Consider the following 17213-nt stretch of genomic DNA (forward strand, 5'->3'; position numbering starts at 1 on the left):
GGTCTTGGGGGGGGGGGGGGCATAACATTTTTTTGCGATGGGGCCCAGTCATTTCTAGGTACGCCCCTGACTGTACGATTTGTACAATAAAATACATACCAATCGAGTCACTGTGATCTCCTGGATCCCTCTTTGACGTTTCCGCTGCTCCCCCCTGTGATCCTGGCTTTTTAATCACCAGTTTTAGGCAGTATTTACAAACAAAAAACAGGGCTGCTGACCAGGAAGTGATGTGTGTGTGTGTGTGTGTGTGTGTGTGTGTGTGTGTGTGTGTGTGTGTGTGTGTGTGTGTGTGTGTGTGTGTGTGTGTGTGTGTGTGTGTGTGTGTGTGTGAATGAATATATATATATATAGTGGGTTGCAAAAGTATTCGGCCCCCTTGAAGTTTTCCACATTTTGTCACATTGCTGCCACAAATATGCATCAATTTTATTGGAATTCCACGTGAAAGACCAATACAAAGTGGTGTACATGCGAGAGGTGGATCGTAAATCATACATCACTATTCAGTGCTGGAGGGGAGCGCAGAGGGGAGAGCCTGAGGTGAGAGAGGGGGGGCCCGTCCCCCCTCCTCACTGACGTGCCACCAAGCTCTCCCCTCATGCTGCGACCCCTCCAGGTCCTAGCGGGGCATCCTGCTGCGGGCCCCCTGTGACGTAGGGCTCGGGCGGGCCCCATAGCAATGGCTATGGTTGCTATGGCGATTGCTACACCCCTGCGCTGGACAAAAGCACTTAGAAAAGCTCTTACCAAAGCATAAATCACTCTAAAAATGAAGGAAAAATCTCTTTCAAAAGCACTCACAAAACTGTTTAGTGCTTGCGATTGCATTAGCGATTTATAATGTGAACTAGGCCTAAGTAGTAATTGTACGAAGACATGAGGCCCTTGCTCCAAAAACGGAGGATGAGTTTTATTTATTTATTTATTTTTTATATACACTGATACTGGTAATCCTAAATATTTGTGTATTCTTCTCTAAAGTGGCAACCTGACAATATCCAAAATTTCTCCAAAAAGACTGACTATACTGTGTAACTTTACTGTATGAGGCTCTTGTGTAAGTCTTGGATCCCATTAGAGCAGATGGAAAATAACACGGTAAGTACATCCACTTTGCGGATGTGCTATGCTCCATCTGACATCAGCCCTGTCCATTTTACATTCCCTCCATCACTCCATTTATTCATCTGCTCACTCCATCCATATTGATCACCATTTTTTATTGCCAATATACTCAAGTGTTCCCCAGTTTCACCGCTGCTGACTTCTCTGTTGATAAACAGACTGGAGGCCAACAGGAGCTTGGGGCTCCCATAGCATTACAATACACAAAATCTCCCTAGCAAAAGGGAGAATTTTAATTGGTCATCCATGAACTGATGAGAATCCTTCCTGTTGCTGAGGATTCCCATTGGTCTTTTGCAATCCAATGGGGTTTGCCAAGCTTTTTCCTGGTGCCGATCTACAGGTCCTTCTAAAAAAAATAGCATATTTTGATAAAGTTCATTATTTTCTGTAATGTACTGATAAACATTAGACTTTCATATATTTCAGATTCAATACACACAACTGTAGTAGTTCAAGCCTTTTATTGTTTTAGTGTTGATGATTTTGGCATACAGCTCATGAAAACCCAGAATTCCTATCTCAAAAAATTAGCATATCATGAAAAGGTTCTCTAAACGAGCTATTAACCTAATCATCTGAATCAACTAATTAACTCTAAACACCTGAAAAAGATTCCTGAGGCTTTTAAAAACTCCCAGCCTGGTTCATTACTCAAAACAGCAATCATGGGTAAGACTGCTGACCTGACTGCTGTCCAGAAGGCCATCATTGACACCCTCAAGCAAGAGGGTAAGACACAGAAAGAAATTTCTGAACGAATAGGCTGTTCCCAGAGTGCTGTATCAAGGCACCTCAGTGGGAAGTCTGTGGGAAGGAAAAAGTGTGGCAGAAAACGCTGCACAACGAGAAGAGGTGACTGGACCCTGAGGAAGATTATTATTATTATTATTTATTGTATTTATAAAGCGCCAACATATTAGGCAGCGCTGCACAATAGATACATGTGTTAACATACATTTCTGCAAAAGGATTCCCGACCAGGTATTGAGTGCATAACTGAACATAATTATTTGAAGGTTGACTTTTTTTTGTTTTAAAAACACTTTTCTTTTATTGGTCGGATGAAATATGCTAATTTTTTGAGATAGGAATTTTGAGTTTTCATGAGCTGTATGCCAAAATCATCAATATTAAAACAATAAAAGGCTTGAACTACTTCAGTTGTGTGTAATGAATCTAAAATATATGAAAGTCTAACGTTTATCAGTACATTACAGAAAATAATGAACTTTATCCCAATATGCTAATTTTTTGAGAAGGATCTGTATTTACTAGGACTATGCGGAGGAGTCAGCAGCCAAACCAGGGGACACACAAATATTTTCCTAGTAGCAATTGAACATGATGATCAAAGTGGACAGAGCGGATGTGGCAACCAGCCTAATGAGAATGGACATTGTCCTCCCTCATAGGCTTTAATTACTTCCATGCACCCAGTGTTTTGCATTGCGCTCTGGAAAAATTCAGCGGGTTCAATGAGCTGCTAATAATATCAAGAAACTTTCTGTTCATTTTATGGAAATGTATAAAGTTAGGAATTAAAAACATCAGCAACTGCATTTGGTGTGTCCAATTACAAGCTGTATAAATTTTCAAGAAATTTGTATTCACTCAAGATTTATCAGCATGTCATTGACCATCTCTTCTGATGAGTCATAATGGTGCCATAAGGGAACAAACATCACTAAAAGCCTCTGGAAGAAGGCTACACATTTAACAGTTATCCATAAAAAAATAAATGGGGTAAATAAGATCAGGGATGCTCGAATGTACAAAAATTCGATTTGGGTACAATCGAATTCGGGTCCGGGGCAAATTCGGATTCGAATTCGGTTCGTGTTCGGTAACAAAATTCGGAAAAAATTTGCGTTCGCGAATTCGGATGCATTTTTTTTTTAAGGGAAATCACATTTCGTAGGTTGTAAAAAACAAAAAAAAAATGTGATGGAAAACTTTTTCTGCATTTCTTCTTCACCGTCTTCATCTTCTTCTGTTTGTTCTCTCCATTTTTTTCTTCACCGTCTTCTTTTTCTGTTTTACCATCTTCTTTCTCGTCATCAATCATTACTACCATCTTCATCATCTTCTTCTTCACTGGCATCTGGTTCTTCAAGTTCTTCTTCTTCTTCACCTGGTTCATCTACAATTGGTTTTTCATCTTCTTCTTCACCTGGTTCTTCTTAGTCTTCTTCTTCTTCTCCTTCTTCATCATCATCTGGTTCTTCTTCTACATCATCTGGTTCTTCTTCTTCTTCAATCATCTGGTTCTTCTTCTTCAATCATCTGGTTCTTCTTCTTCTTCACCTGGTTTTTGTTCACCTGGTTCTTCTTCTTCATCTGGTTCTTCTTCTTCACCTGGTTCTTCTTCTTCTTCACCTGGTTCTTCTTCTTCTTCACCTGGCTCTTCTTCTTCTTCATCTGGTTCTTCTTCTTCACCTGGTTCTTCTTCTTTTCCTTCTTCTTCAGCTGGTTCTTCTTCTTCTTCATCTGGTTCTTCTTCCTCTTCAATCATCTAGTTCTTCTTCTTCAATCATATGGTTCTTCTTCTTCTTCACCTGGTTTTTCTTCACCTGGTTCGTCTTCTTCACCTGGTTCTTCTTCTTCTTCACCTGGTTCTTTTTCTTCTTCTTCACCTGGTTCTTCTTCTTCACCTGGTTCTTCTTCTTCACCTGGTTCTTCTTCTTCTTCTTCACCTGGTTCTTTTTCTTCCTCTTCACCTGGTTCTTCTTCTTCTTCTTCCCCTGATTTTTCTTCTTCTTCTTCTTCACCTGATTTTTCTTCTTCTTCTTCTTCACCTGATTCTTTTTCTTCTTCTTCTTCACCTGGTTCTTTTTCTTCTTCTTCACCTGGTTCTTTTTCTTCTTCTTCTTCTTCTTCACCTGGTTCTTTTTCTTCTTCTTCTTCTTCTTCAACTGGTTCTTTTTCTTCTTCTTCTTCACCTGGTTCTTTTTCTTCTTCTTCTTCTTCTTCTTCTTCTTCACCTGGTTCTTTTTCTTCTTCTTCTTCTTCTTCACCTGTTTTTTTTTCTTCTTCACCTGGTTCTTCTTCTTCTTTTTCTGTTTTACCATCTTCTGCCACAGAGAGCAGGAGGACAAATTCAGCAGGAAGAGGAGTGACGAATGGCAGCAGGCAATGCATACTGTGGACCCTGGCTGTGGGAACACAGACAACAGGAGGATAAATACAGCAGCAGCAGGAGGAGGAGGAGGAGTGACGTGTGGCAGCAGGCAATGTAACGGGGCCATGGTACTTAGCGTTGGTACCACGGCTGTAAATAAAGACACCAATATCAGGAGGTTACGGACAGCAGTCGTGAAGCCCACATTGTGTCCAATGCACAACTGGGACAGCACCGTTTTCAACCCAGACACCTCAGAATTCTTTTTTTCTTTTTTACAGTATACAGTATACAGCTATTGTAGTGGCATAATAGCTAGTGGCGCATGGCAGCAGCGCATAACTCTGTGGATCCTGGCGGTGGGAACACAGACAGGCAGGAGGATAAATTCAGCAGGAGGAGGAGGGGTGACGAATGGCAGCAGGCAATGTATTCTGTGGACCCTGGCGGTAGGAACACAGACAGCAGGAGGATAAATACAGCAGAAGCAGGAGGAGGAGTGACGTGTGGCAGCAGGCAATGTAACGGGGCCATGGTACTTAGCGTTGGTACCACGGCTGTAAATAAACAGCAACAGCAGGAGGTTCCGGACAGCAGTTGTGAAGCCCACATTGTGTCCAATGCACAACTGGGACAGCACAGTTTTCAACCCAGACACCTCAGAATTTCTTTTTTTTTACAACAGTATATAGCTATTGTAGTGGCGTAATAGCTAGTGGCGCATGGCAGCAGGGCATAACTCTGTGGACCCTGGCGGTGGGAACACAGACAGCAGGAGGATGAAAATCAGTGCGTCGTAATATGTTGGCACTTTATGAATACAATAAATACATAAATAAATTCATAAGTAAATAAATAAATACAGCAGCAGCAGGAGGAGGAGTGACATGTGGCAGCATCAGACATGTCAGGTGCCATGGTACCTAGCGTTAGTACCACAGCAACTTAAAAAAAACTAGGCCAAATTATCAGGACCCAGGGACTGAAGGTTGATGTCAAAGAATAATTCCCAGGCACCTCATGTCCTCCTCTCACAGACAACAGGTGCCAGGAACGTGCCTTCAATCCAGGCCTGGTTCATCTTAAGGAATATGAGCCTGTCCACGCCCTCTGGGGACAGATGAGAGCGATTCTCGGTGACCACGCCACCGGCCGCACGGAAGCACCTCTCGGACAGCACGCTGGAAGGGGGGAAAGCCAATACTTCCAGGGCGTACTGCGCCAGCTCACTTCAGATGTGCAAGCGCTCCATCCAGTACTCTATGGGGTCCACAGGCTCCGCGCTGCCGGTGTCAAGCCCACTGAAGGACCCCATGCAATCAGCCGCCATCTGGGTCATGCGCTGGCTGTGACTTTGAGAGGAGGTGGCCGCTGCACGCGCCTCCTCTATCGGCTGCTCTACCGTCATGTAGAGCGCCTTAGTCAATGACAGCAGGTCTCCTGGGCGACTGACGCTGCTGCTGGCCGCAGGCACCAGCTGCTGTGCTGGCTGGACAGGGACAGAGGGGGTGGAAGGCTGGGGGAAGGCTTCCTCCAATCGCCGAAAAACGATCTCCTGCAACTACCTTGTTTGCTGCTCATGGTCTCTAGCTGGCAGAAACTGAGCCCACCTCCCCCTCAGCCGTGGGTCCAGGATCATGCTGATGCAGGCGTCCTCCCTCGCTTGCATCTGCTTGACCCTGGGATCTGTGCGCAGGCAGCGCAGCATGTGCACTGCCATGGGGAACAGGGTGGTCCATCCAACAGAGACATCAGGGTCAGCATCCTCCTCCTCCCCCTCCTCTGGCCCCTGAGCTTCTTCCTCCTCTCTCCACCCTCGCACCACTGCTGCTGCACTCCTCTGTTCCCCCTCAGCAGCAACGTCCAGCACCTCCAACTCCTCCTCCTCATCCTCCTCCAGGGACTCAAATACCTGCGCAGCAGTGGACTGCGCAGGTGGCTGCTGTTCCAGCTGCTTCAGGGCCTCCTCTCCCAAATCCACCAAATCGCCAAGTGCCCTGTCCAGCACACAAACAAAGGGAACCCACTGGCAGAGGGATGCCCGTTGTTCGCTGACCAGGTTGGTTCCCTGCAGGAAGGGAGCCAACACCCAGCAGACCTGCTGCATCTGCAACCACAGTGCGTTGGAGAGAAGCTGTAGTTTGGTGGTGCCGGCGAGAGTGCCCTCGATGATGTGGCAGTTGACAGCCCTCCTCTGCTCAACCAGCTGCTCCAACATCGCCATGGTGGAGTTCCAGCGAGTTGGCACATCGATGACAAGGCAATGTCGTGGCAGGCCCTCACGCTGCTGGATTTCTGCCAGATTTGCTGTGGCAGCAGATGAGCGGCGGAAAGTGCACACAATTTTCCACGCCGATTCCAACAGCTCCTCCATCCCCTGGTAGGTGCGCAGGAACTTCTGCACCACCAGGTTGAGGACGTGGGCCAAGCAGGGAACAAAGGTCAAGTGTCCCCTGCTGATGGCAGCCGGCAGGTTGGCGGCATTGTCAGACACCACCAATCCAACTCGGAGGCCTCTGGGGGTCAGCCACGTCTTCTCCTGCTCCCTCAGGTAGAGGAGCACATTGCCTGCCGTCAAGCTGTTCTTCCCCAGGCTTTTCATCTCCAGCAGCGCTTGGCAGTGGCGGGCCTTCACGCTGCTGTTCAGATGGGATCGCTTGGCGGCGGGAGATGCTGCTTCTCCCCTGACCCCGCGCGGTGGCACCACATAGTGGGCAACTGGTGCCGCTGCTGCGCCCGAGGGTGGACCTGCTGCTTCCTCGCTCGGGCTTTCCACCAGGCTGACCCAGTGGGCCGTAAAGGACAGATAGTGGTCTGTCCCAAAATGGCTGCTCCATGAATCCATGGTGACGTGGATCCGCGCACTCACAGCGTGATCGAGCGTGCGGAACACAATCGCCATGGCAAATCGGTGCAGTGCTGGGATCGCCGTGAGGGAGAAGTAGTGGTGGCTGGGGACTTGCCACTCCGGGATCCCAAACTGCAGCAGCACTCTCATGTCACTCCCCTCCTGCACAAAGGAATAATCCAGGAGCTGGGAGCACATGGCTCGGGCAAGCAACCCATTCAGCACCCGGATGCACCTGTGGGCGGGAGGCAGCACCATGGTCACACCGGGGAATGACTCGCTGAGCAGGGTGTGGTGGCGTTTGCCTGCACAGGAGGATGAGGAGGCCACTGTGGCGGGAGCTGATGTGGCCACTGAGGACTGGCTGCCCGGAAGGGGGGGCAGTGAGTTGCTGCTGCTGCTGTGCTCCTGCTGCTGCTGCTGGATGGGTAGGAGGGTGGGATGCTGCTGCTGCTGCTGAAATCTGTGCAGTGGCTGTCTGGCTCTGACCACTGCCTGCGCCACTTTGCATCAGCTTCTCCAACTCACTAAAGTACTCAAGATGTCTGCTCTGTAAGTGGGTCTGAAGGCATGAGGTACTCAATTTGTGGACATTGCGTTCTCTGCTGAGACTGACACCGCAACTGTGGCACGGGTCGCGTCCACTGGGCACTTGGTAAAGTACCGCCAGACTAGGGGCTTCAACTTGCTCTTTGAGCTTGAGGGCTGGGTTTTTTTTGATGCCCTTGGAGGATTGTGCCTTTTTTTGGTTCGGTTGAGGGTTTGCTGCGGGTGGTGGTAGCGGCTGAAGCAGCAGGCTGTCTTCCACGCTCTGTGCTGGCCGCCTTGCTGCTGCCGCGCCTCTGTGCCAGAGACGCCTCCGATGAGGAGCTGCCTTTAACCAACTGTGCTGGTGGTACTGGTGGCACATAGGAAGGATCCAGCACATCATCATCATCATACCCAAACATCTCCTGTGAGCCCACCTCAACCAACTCCTCTACCCCAAAATCCCCTGGTGATGAAGAGGGGCGTGACACCCCTCTTCATCACCAGTGCCAACAACAAACTCCTCCACCTTAAACTTCTCCTCCGCCTTGCATGGCCCCATCATGTCCACCTCAAACTGCTCCAAAATATCCCTGTAAACACTCGCAGTCCCTGGGGAGAAGAGCGAGCTCAGTGAGGGCAGGCTGGTCGATGGGGTCACCATGACCATGACCTCCGCCATCATTTCCACCACATCCTGCACCTCACTCTCCACAATGTGCCGGGGCGACGACACGTCTCAAAGATGGGCGCAACGCGCTGCTGTAGCGCCTCTGCTCCCTCCACAACTCTGCGGTCAGTGGCTGGCGGCGGACCAGTCACAGACCTGCTGCTGCTGGCAGTGGCTGCTGCAATGGCGCTGCCTCTCCTGGTGGTGCCTCGCCCTCTACCTCTGCCAGTCATTGTGCAATAATATACTAATACAGTAAAAAAAAATATGCGTAGAAAAGGGCGGAAAAGGGTGTAAACTTTAAAAAAATCTGGGTTGGTGGTGACTGGTGACTGGTTGAGTGACAACAAAAAATGAAAGTTTTTATTTTTTTATTTTTATTTAAATAGTAGTATTAAATAGTAGTACTAGTACTACTAAGAGCAGTAGTGCAGTCTACAGTACTAACTAACTCATGTGACGGACAGTGACAATTAAAGTCAGTCACACACGGTCAGAAGCAATTAATAGGGTCGGGCAGATGACAGTCACAGGTCACAACGGATGCTGGCCTGTGATGTAACTATTATTTATTACACAGTACAGAAGCTAATAAAATCACAGACTAACAGTAGAAATTAACTGAACGGGTATAGTAGTACACAGGTAACTAATAGATACCTAGTGTACTACACAATAACTAAGTCGTGCGGCAGACAGTTAGTGACAATTAACCATTTCAGCCGCCCAGACGTGAAGCTCACGTCCGGGCGGCTGCTCTAATGCGCTCCCGTGCTTCGGCGCGCTCCTGCGCGCTATCCAGTGTCCCTGCGGTGTCCCCAGGTAGCCCTGGGATCAGTGAAGGGGAACATGGATCCCGATCACTGATCCCTGTCCCCCGCAGAAAAACCGAAGCGCTCACCCGTGAGGCTTTAGTTCTTCTGCCCGGAAATATTTCCGCATCCCCCTTGTACTTCCGCTTAGCGAGAAGTACAAGGAGGGTAAACCAAAACGAAGTACAAGGAGGGTAAACCAAAACTACATCTACACATTTTTTACACTACAATTTACACATAAAACAACAGTAAAATAAACTGTTTATGTCCCACACCAAAATATTACACTGATACATTTTATAATGGGGAAAAAAAATTACAAAAAAAAAGACATAAATAGTTACCTAAGGGTCTGAACTTTTTAAATATTCATTTTAAGGGGGTGTACTACAAACATTTTTTAAATTATAAGCTTGTAAATAGTGATGGACGCAAAACGGAAACAATGCACCTTTATTTCCAAATAAAATATTGGCGCCATACATTGTGATAGGGACAAAATTTAAATGGTATAATAATCGAGACAAACGGGTAAATAAAATACATAGGTTTTAATTATGGTAGCATGGATTATTTTAAAGCTATGATGGCCGAAAACGGAGAAATAATGAATTTTTTCCGTTTTTTTCTTATTTATCCTGTTAAAATGCATTTACAGTAAAGTGGCTCTTAGCAAAATGTACCACCCAAAGAAAGCCTAATTAGTGGCGGAAAAAACAAGATATAGATCAATAAATTGTTATTAGCGAATGAATGGGAGGTGAAAATTGCTCTGATGCATAAGGTGAAAAATCCCCGCGGGCTGAAATGGTTAAAGTCGGTCACACACGGTCAGACGCAATCAATCAATAGGGTCGGGCAGATGACTGTCACAGATCACAATAGATGCTGGCCTGTACACAGTCAGCAACTAACTATTAACTAACACTGTACTGAAGCTAATAAACTAACAGCCTACAGCAGTACAAATTAACTAAACTAGTACACAACTAACTATAATCCCTAACCTACCTAAGATAGTAGTAGGCTAAGGCTACCTAGGCTAGCAGGCCTAGCCTGCACAGACTAACACTAGCCTAGCACAGTATACAGTATATACACTAGCTGACTAAAAACAATCAAATTACTATCTAACTATTAAAGAGTACAATCAATGTGTTTAGGAGGTGATTAGGAGGCAAAACGCTAGGTTTAGCACAAGAAGCACTTGCTCAGAGACACGCAGCAGCACTGGAGATACTCTCTCAGTACCGCTCACTCACACAGCAAGGATGGGCTCCGCAACATGGCCGCCGCCTTATATAGAGGAGGGGAAGGCCAGGCTCCCCTCCTCTGATTGGTTGCTAGGATTGCCAGGGCCTCGGCTGGAGGACTTCTGATTGGTCCAATGATGTCATCCCCGAATACGAAGCCAAACCCACCGCGTCATCCGGCCGAATTCGAGTGCGCATATTCGAGAACCTTCGCATTCGGATTCGGCATGATGCGGAACATTCGGCAACGTGGAAAATCTACTCGAATTTTCGGGTAGATGCGCATTCGGGAGTCCTGGAGAGCAATTCTAAATAAGATTACCTACAGGGATCAGCCAGAATGAACAAATATGGAGCAGTGAGCAGTCTCTCACTCCGCAAAAACAGTGGCGTAGCAATAGGGGTTGCAGAGGTAGCGACCGCATCGGGGCCCTTGGGCCAGAGGGGCCCCAAGGGGCTCTTCCTCAACCAAAGTATTAGCTGTTTATTGGTCCTGTGGTGGTAATAATCACTTCAATAGATGCTTTGAATAGTAGTAATCATTAACAAACTGTTTCTCATCCCCTTCTTGTACTTCTAATACTATGGATGACCTTGGCAGGTTTTTTTGCGCCGTATCAAGTGTAACATATAGAGTGCTTGGGGGGCCCAATGTAAAACTCGCACCGGGGCCCATAGCTCCATAGCTACGCCACTGCAAAAAGCTTGTGCTGTTGCAATGCTGAAGACATGAACACACTGTACTTTGAAAGCAGAACCTTAATAAAGAAAATTACAGTATAACCATATAACAGAAATCCTAAAGCATTTCATAACAACCAACACTTAGTCAGAGGATTCTGTCCTTCACTTCTGAGTCATACAATCCTAGGCTATGAACAAGTCTGTTCTGTAAGCAAAACAAATAAGGCTTTTCTGTTCTATGTTATTGCAATTACTCATCAGTAAATATCTGCAGTAGTGTAAATATTTTGCAGTAGTGTTGATGTATTTTGAACTGCAGGCTCCCTGTCACTGGCCAGAATTTACCTTTCACTATTTGATATCAGGATACTTAAATCTGGTTGGTTGTTTAGCATCCATTATTGTTCTTTATTATGGCTGCCATATTTATTCTTTACACAATGTACCGTATATTGTCTGATTGAGCACGTAGAACCACAACTAGCATGCAAATAAGGTGCTCTGGAAAAGGTCTTATTACACTAGCTGCATGCTTGTTTCAGGTTTGCAACTGTCATTTTGTAAAAGGCAACAAATATGACAGCCTACATATCCCTAGCAGTATAGGCTCACTGAAAGCTAGCCACACAGAGTTTGGTAAATGCTGATCCAGATAGTGATTGATTCCCTGTTTAAAATCAATTGGGTAGTAGTGTTTGATGTATCCCCCTGCTTCACTACTATAACATGTAGTATTGTATTGCTCAATGCAGTACTACAAAATGCAGTAATTGTGTAATGAGACAGCCTGGCCCGCGCAGCTGCGGGGATCCAGGCACTTCCGGGTTGCGCTCCACGGCCGCATCCCCAGTAATGGTGGGCGGACGCATGCGTCCCAAAGGACGCATGGGTCGGATGCGTACGGACGGACGCCAGACGCGTACGTACACGCATACTATTTATGCGTCCAAGCGGCAAGCGACCCGGAAATGACGCGGACGGAGGGTATATAAGCACTTCCGGTCCGCGGCTGCACGCCGGTTATAGCGTGTGTTTGCTGGCAACAGGCTGTGTATCAGCCTGCTCTGTATTGTACATCTGTTATTATTGTTACTGTTTGCGATTGAGTGCTCCTAGCTAGTCACTGTGTTGTATGTTCATCTGCAGCTCCTAAGGTGCTAGTTAGTCACTGAGATAAACCTGTACGTGACCTCCTGTGTATGACCCGGCTCGAATTAGACTATCCGCCTGCCTGATCCCCCAAACCTGTACGTGACCTCCTGTGTATGAACCGGCTCGAATTAGACTATCCGCCTGCCTGATACCCCAAACCTGTACGTGACCTCCTGTGTATGACCCGGCTCGAATCAGACTATCCATCCAAGCCTTAAGTCTCCCTAGGTGGGACCCCGGGTCGGTGGTGACAGCTCCGTCACCCGACCGTTACAAATTGGTTCCTCAATTTTTCTGCTCCCATGTCCCTTTCCCAAAAATGTACTACCATGCACAGCCACCCATTTCAGTTGTTAAAATGTCAGTAATGTTTAAGATAAAACACTGCCCTCGCTACAAGTAATAGGGTAAAAAAATAATGTGCGGTGCTTCCAAAACACAAATAAAATTACAGAAAAAATACACAGAAAAAGTGCTCAGTGCAGGTAGTTTAGAGATATAAGTACAGTATGCAAAGTTTCTCAAAGTCCGCTCTAAACGTATTCAAAAGCACCGTGACAAACGTAGGCTTCTTTCTTTTTTTTTGAGTGAATACCACCGCGTACGTTAAAAAGGGGCGCTGGGAAAAAAGGGCGCCGGGTTTTTAACGATAAGCATGGATAACGTTTAAAATTGTATTGTACTGTATTTCGTTTAAAATTAATGTTTTTTAAAGTTATAAATCATTAAATAATGTGCATTAAATCGGCAATTGTAAAAACGTTAATCTTTCGTTTAAATAGTGAAACGTATAATAACGTTTAAAAAAAAAATTACTAAGTAACCCTCCCTGTACCTACCCCTAACCCCTAGACCCCCCTGTTAGTGCCTAAACCTAAGACCCCCCTGTTAGTGCCTAAACCTAAGACCCCCCTGTTGGTGCCTAAACCTAAGACCCCCCTGTTGGTGCCTAAACCTAAGACCCCCCTGTTGGTGCCTAAACCTAAAAACCCCTGTTGGTGCCTAAACCTAAAACCCCCTGTTGGTGCCTAAACCTAAGACCCCCCTGTTGGTGCCTAAACCTAAGACCCCCCTGTTGGTTTTTTCGTTTAAAAATAATGTTAAAAAAAGTACTGTTTTTCGTTTAAAAATAATTTTTGGGAAAAAATATTGTACTGTTTTTCGTTTAAAAATAATATTTAAAAATGTATAAATCATTAAATAATGTGTAATCATGAGAAACAGTAATAAAACATTAAGTCTCCGTGCGCCGCTTTTAAAACGTTAGTTTTCTCCGGCGCCCTTTTTTCCTATCGGGCGCCCATTAAACGATATTTATTATAGGAGTGAATGGCGGCGCCCGATTTGTCCACTAGCCTCAGGCGCCCGAATTTACTGTTTCCAATACCACCATCTGACCCCTAAAAGAGGATACTCACCCTTATCATATGACTCTCTGTAAGATTGGATCTGCAATGCTTGCAGGGTCATTAAAGGCCACCCTCTGCCTGTCACGATCCTCACATAGCATCAATATTCACTGTACTTGTTCCACATACAACACTTCAAAGATAAGAAATGCATCCCTGTATAGTGTAGAACCATCTTTCACCTGCTTACCTGATTGGGACAGATATCTGGGGATTTCCATATTACTGTTGCTTGCAAATATTTTCATTGCAATAAATCATGCTATTTTGGATTTCGAAAATATTTAGCCAAAATACATTTTATTTTCTCACTATGATCAATGAAAAAGAATATCACAAAGTAGCTGTGAAAATGCTAATTTAATTTGAATTTGCTGTTCTTTGCTTGATGCGGCTCCTGCTGTATTGCTGTGGTGATTACTTGGCTTGTAGTTCCCCAACTTCACTGTCTGTCTCTGACTGTCACATGTCACACATGCTGCCTGGCTGCATATGAACAGTTAAAGCTCTACTTTTACTTTCGCTTTGGCAGGCAGCATAACGAATGATCCAGGACGTGTATGCGTGTGTGTATTGGTGTGTGTGTGTGTGTGTGTGTGTGTGTGTGTGTTTGGGGGGGAGGGGAAAAGTTCATATTTATTTTATTTTGCTTATTTTAAAATCAGCACATTCATTACAGACAAATACTATGAAATTAAGGTGAAATTAATGTCTGATGTAAGCTATAAAAAGGTACTAAAAGGTACCTATAGCACCACAGGATTGTCCTGGCAATATCTGTTACACCTGATAGGTGGAGGCAGCAAAGTTTCGGAGTAAATATAAATGTACAGTTTTTTGGTGTAACATCACAAACAGCCATAAATAAGAAGAAACCAAAGCCAAACTTACCCAATGTAAAACTGTTCCAGCTTTTGGTAGACAGCATGGGGCAAAGAAAATACACTGGCCATGAACCAAATAATCAGGATACAGATTATTCCCTTTACTGTTGACATTCTAGGTTTGAGAGGATGCATGATAACCTAAAACAGAAGAAACATGCTGAAATGTGTTATAACCTGAAGAGATCACTCAACATTTGGGAAGTATCAAGAGCTTACCTTAAAGAGGAACTTCAGCCTAAACAAACATACTGTCATTAAGTTACATTAGTTATGTTAATTAACCACTTCCCAACTGAGGGGTTTTACCCCTTGACCACCAGAGCAATTTTCACCTTTCAGCGCTCCTTCCATTCATTCGTCTATAACTTTATAATTACTTATCACAATGAAATGAACTATATCTTGTTTTTTTTCACCACCAATTAGGCTTTCTTTAGGTGGGACATTATGCCAAGAATTATTTTATTCTAAATGTGTTTTAATGGGAAAATAGGAAAAAATGTGGGAACAAATTTATTATTTTTCAGTTTTCGGCCTTTATAGTTTTTAAATAATGCATGCTACTGTAATTAAAACCCATGAAATGTATTTGCCCATTTGTCCCGGTTATAAAACCGTTTAAATTATGTCCCTATCACAATGTTTGGCGCCAATATTTTATTTGGAAATAAAGGTGCATTTCTTCAGGTTTGTGTCCATCCCTAATTACAAGCCCATAGTTTATAAAGTAACAGGTTTTTTATTGTAATTTTGGGGAGTGTGGGAGGTAAGGAGTACATTTTTTTGTGTAAAACTAATGTATCTGTATGTGAAAAATGCTTTAGGGTGTAGTTTTACTATTTGGCCACAAGATGGCAACAGTAACTTTTTGTTTAATGCGACCTTCCGGACGCTTGCAGGAAGTACTAGGAGGCTGGGAAAGTTTTGTTTTTTTTCACAATGATCGCGCTGCTTATTGGAGAAGCAGCGGATCATTGCGGGGCTTAGATCAACGAACGGGAATGGATGTTCCCATTCATTGATCTCCGGGCGAGTGGCCGGCGGCGTGTTTACGAGCGGGAGTGCGCGCTAGAGCGAGCGGGAGTGTGGACAGCGGCGGGAGCGCGGGCAGCGGCGGGAGCGCGGAAAGTACGGATTTCTCCGTCCCTGGTGGTGAAAGGATGGAAAAAGGGACGGAGAAATCCGTACGCGTGGGGTAAAGTGGTTAAAATAGATAAGTAATATAATCTCTTACCCACCCTGTTTTTAAAGAACAGGCAAATGTTTGATTTTCATGAGGGCAGCCATCTTTTTGATTGAAAGGAGGTGACAGGGAGCATGAGACACAGTTCCAACTGTCCTGTGTGCTCATCACCCCTCCCAGTTGCTAGGCAACGTGAACAACAACATAGGAAATCCCATCATGCTTTGCACAGCATCAGGGAAAAAAAGCCCGGGCAGTTTTCTTTGATGGGTGGAGCTTAGCTAAAAATGCAGCTAAAAATGATGCATTGGTAAAAAAAAAAAAGTTCTGATGCTGTGAAACTGTTAAAGAAACACCAAGCCTTTTCAATTCTGCTGAGTAGATTTTTAGTCCGGAGGTTCACTTTAATGAATGTGCCAAATTTCACTAGTGTTACGTATCATATATATATAGAAAATCGGATGTGTGTGTGTGTGTGTGTGTGTGTGTGTGTGTGTGTGTGTGTGTGTGTGTATATGTGTGTGTGTGTGTAACAAATACCAAGGGGTGAGCAGCACAAACCGAAATTTAATGCAATTTTTTTGCAAAGCATGCGAGCAGCAATGGAGATCCCCAATCTCCACATAGAAATACACAATAAATGCAGAAGGGCTGCAGCACACAACAGTAAACAGCGACAGGGGCTCTCGGCCACGCACCAATGCGCCCAAGCCCACCAACTGCGCCAAAGTGTCCCCAACCTGGTGAGTCCTACTCTACCATGCAAAATGTGAGTTTTTATAAGCAGTCTAGTGGGAACTAATCCAAAAACCCAGAGTCAACTAAATGGTAGAAACGGTAATTAAAAACACCTCACCTTTCACTAACTACCAAATAAACTCTCTGAACATATGCTATGCACTCATTTATATGCTTAACTGTGCTAGAGGTGGGTGTGGTTATGCAGGCTCACAGGGGAAAATTATAAACCAATACCAAGGGGTGAGCAGCACAAACCAAAATTTAATGCAATTTTTTTGCAAAGCATTTGTTTATAATTTTCCCCTGTGAGCCTGCATAACCACGCCCACCTCTAGCACAGTTAAGCATATAAATGAGTGCATAGCATATGTTCAGAGAGTTTATTTGGTAGCTAGTGAAAGGTGAGGTGTTTTTAATTACCTTTTCTCCCATTTAGTTGACTCTGGGTTTTTGGATTAGTTAGCAGTCTGGGTAGCAGATCCTGGGGATGTCATTAGCTCTGAGGAGGAGGATGCGTCTGCGGGCCTTGCTAGAAGGATCAGCATCGCAGACATAGGCAGGATCAGAAGTGGGTGTGGTATGCAGGCCACACAGGGTGCTGATCCGGAGAGTTCTGCCAGTGCCACCAGCCGCACCAAGAACGCCCCCCCCCCCCCAACCACCAAAGGGAGACCAGCGGCAGCAGCACCTTCGAGCCACAGGGGAAACTTCTTCACCTCCCCAATTTGGAATTTTTTCACCCTGCCATATGTGGATTGCAAGTATGCCACCTGCAACCAGTGCCGCCAGCAGCT

At 45.3% G+C, this 17213-nt stretch overlaps 1 protein-coding gene across 1 annotated transcript in view; it reads right to left on the minus strand.

The window, feature by feature from the left end:
- Positions 1-17213, minus strand: part of LOC137528381 (G-protein coupled receptor 83-like) — a 148184-nt gene that overhangs the window by 83314 nt on the left and 47657 nt on the right. The window contains exon 3 of the mRNA XM_068249668.1: positions 14500-14633. Within this exon, the coding sequence (XP_068105769.1) occupies positions 14500-14633 (134 nt within the window). The remainder of the gene's footprint in view (positions 1-14499; positions 14634-17213) is intronic.

The sequence above is a fragment of the Hyperolius riggenbachi genome, chromosome 8 (genome assembly GCF_040937935.1).
Source record: "Hyperolius riggenbachi isolate aHypRig1 chromosome 8, aHypRig1.pri, whole genome shotgun sequence".
Taxonomy (NCBI): Eukaryota; Metazoa; Chordata; class Amphibia; order Anura; family Hyperoliidae; genus Hyperolius; species Hyperolius riggenbachi.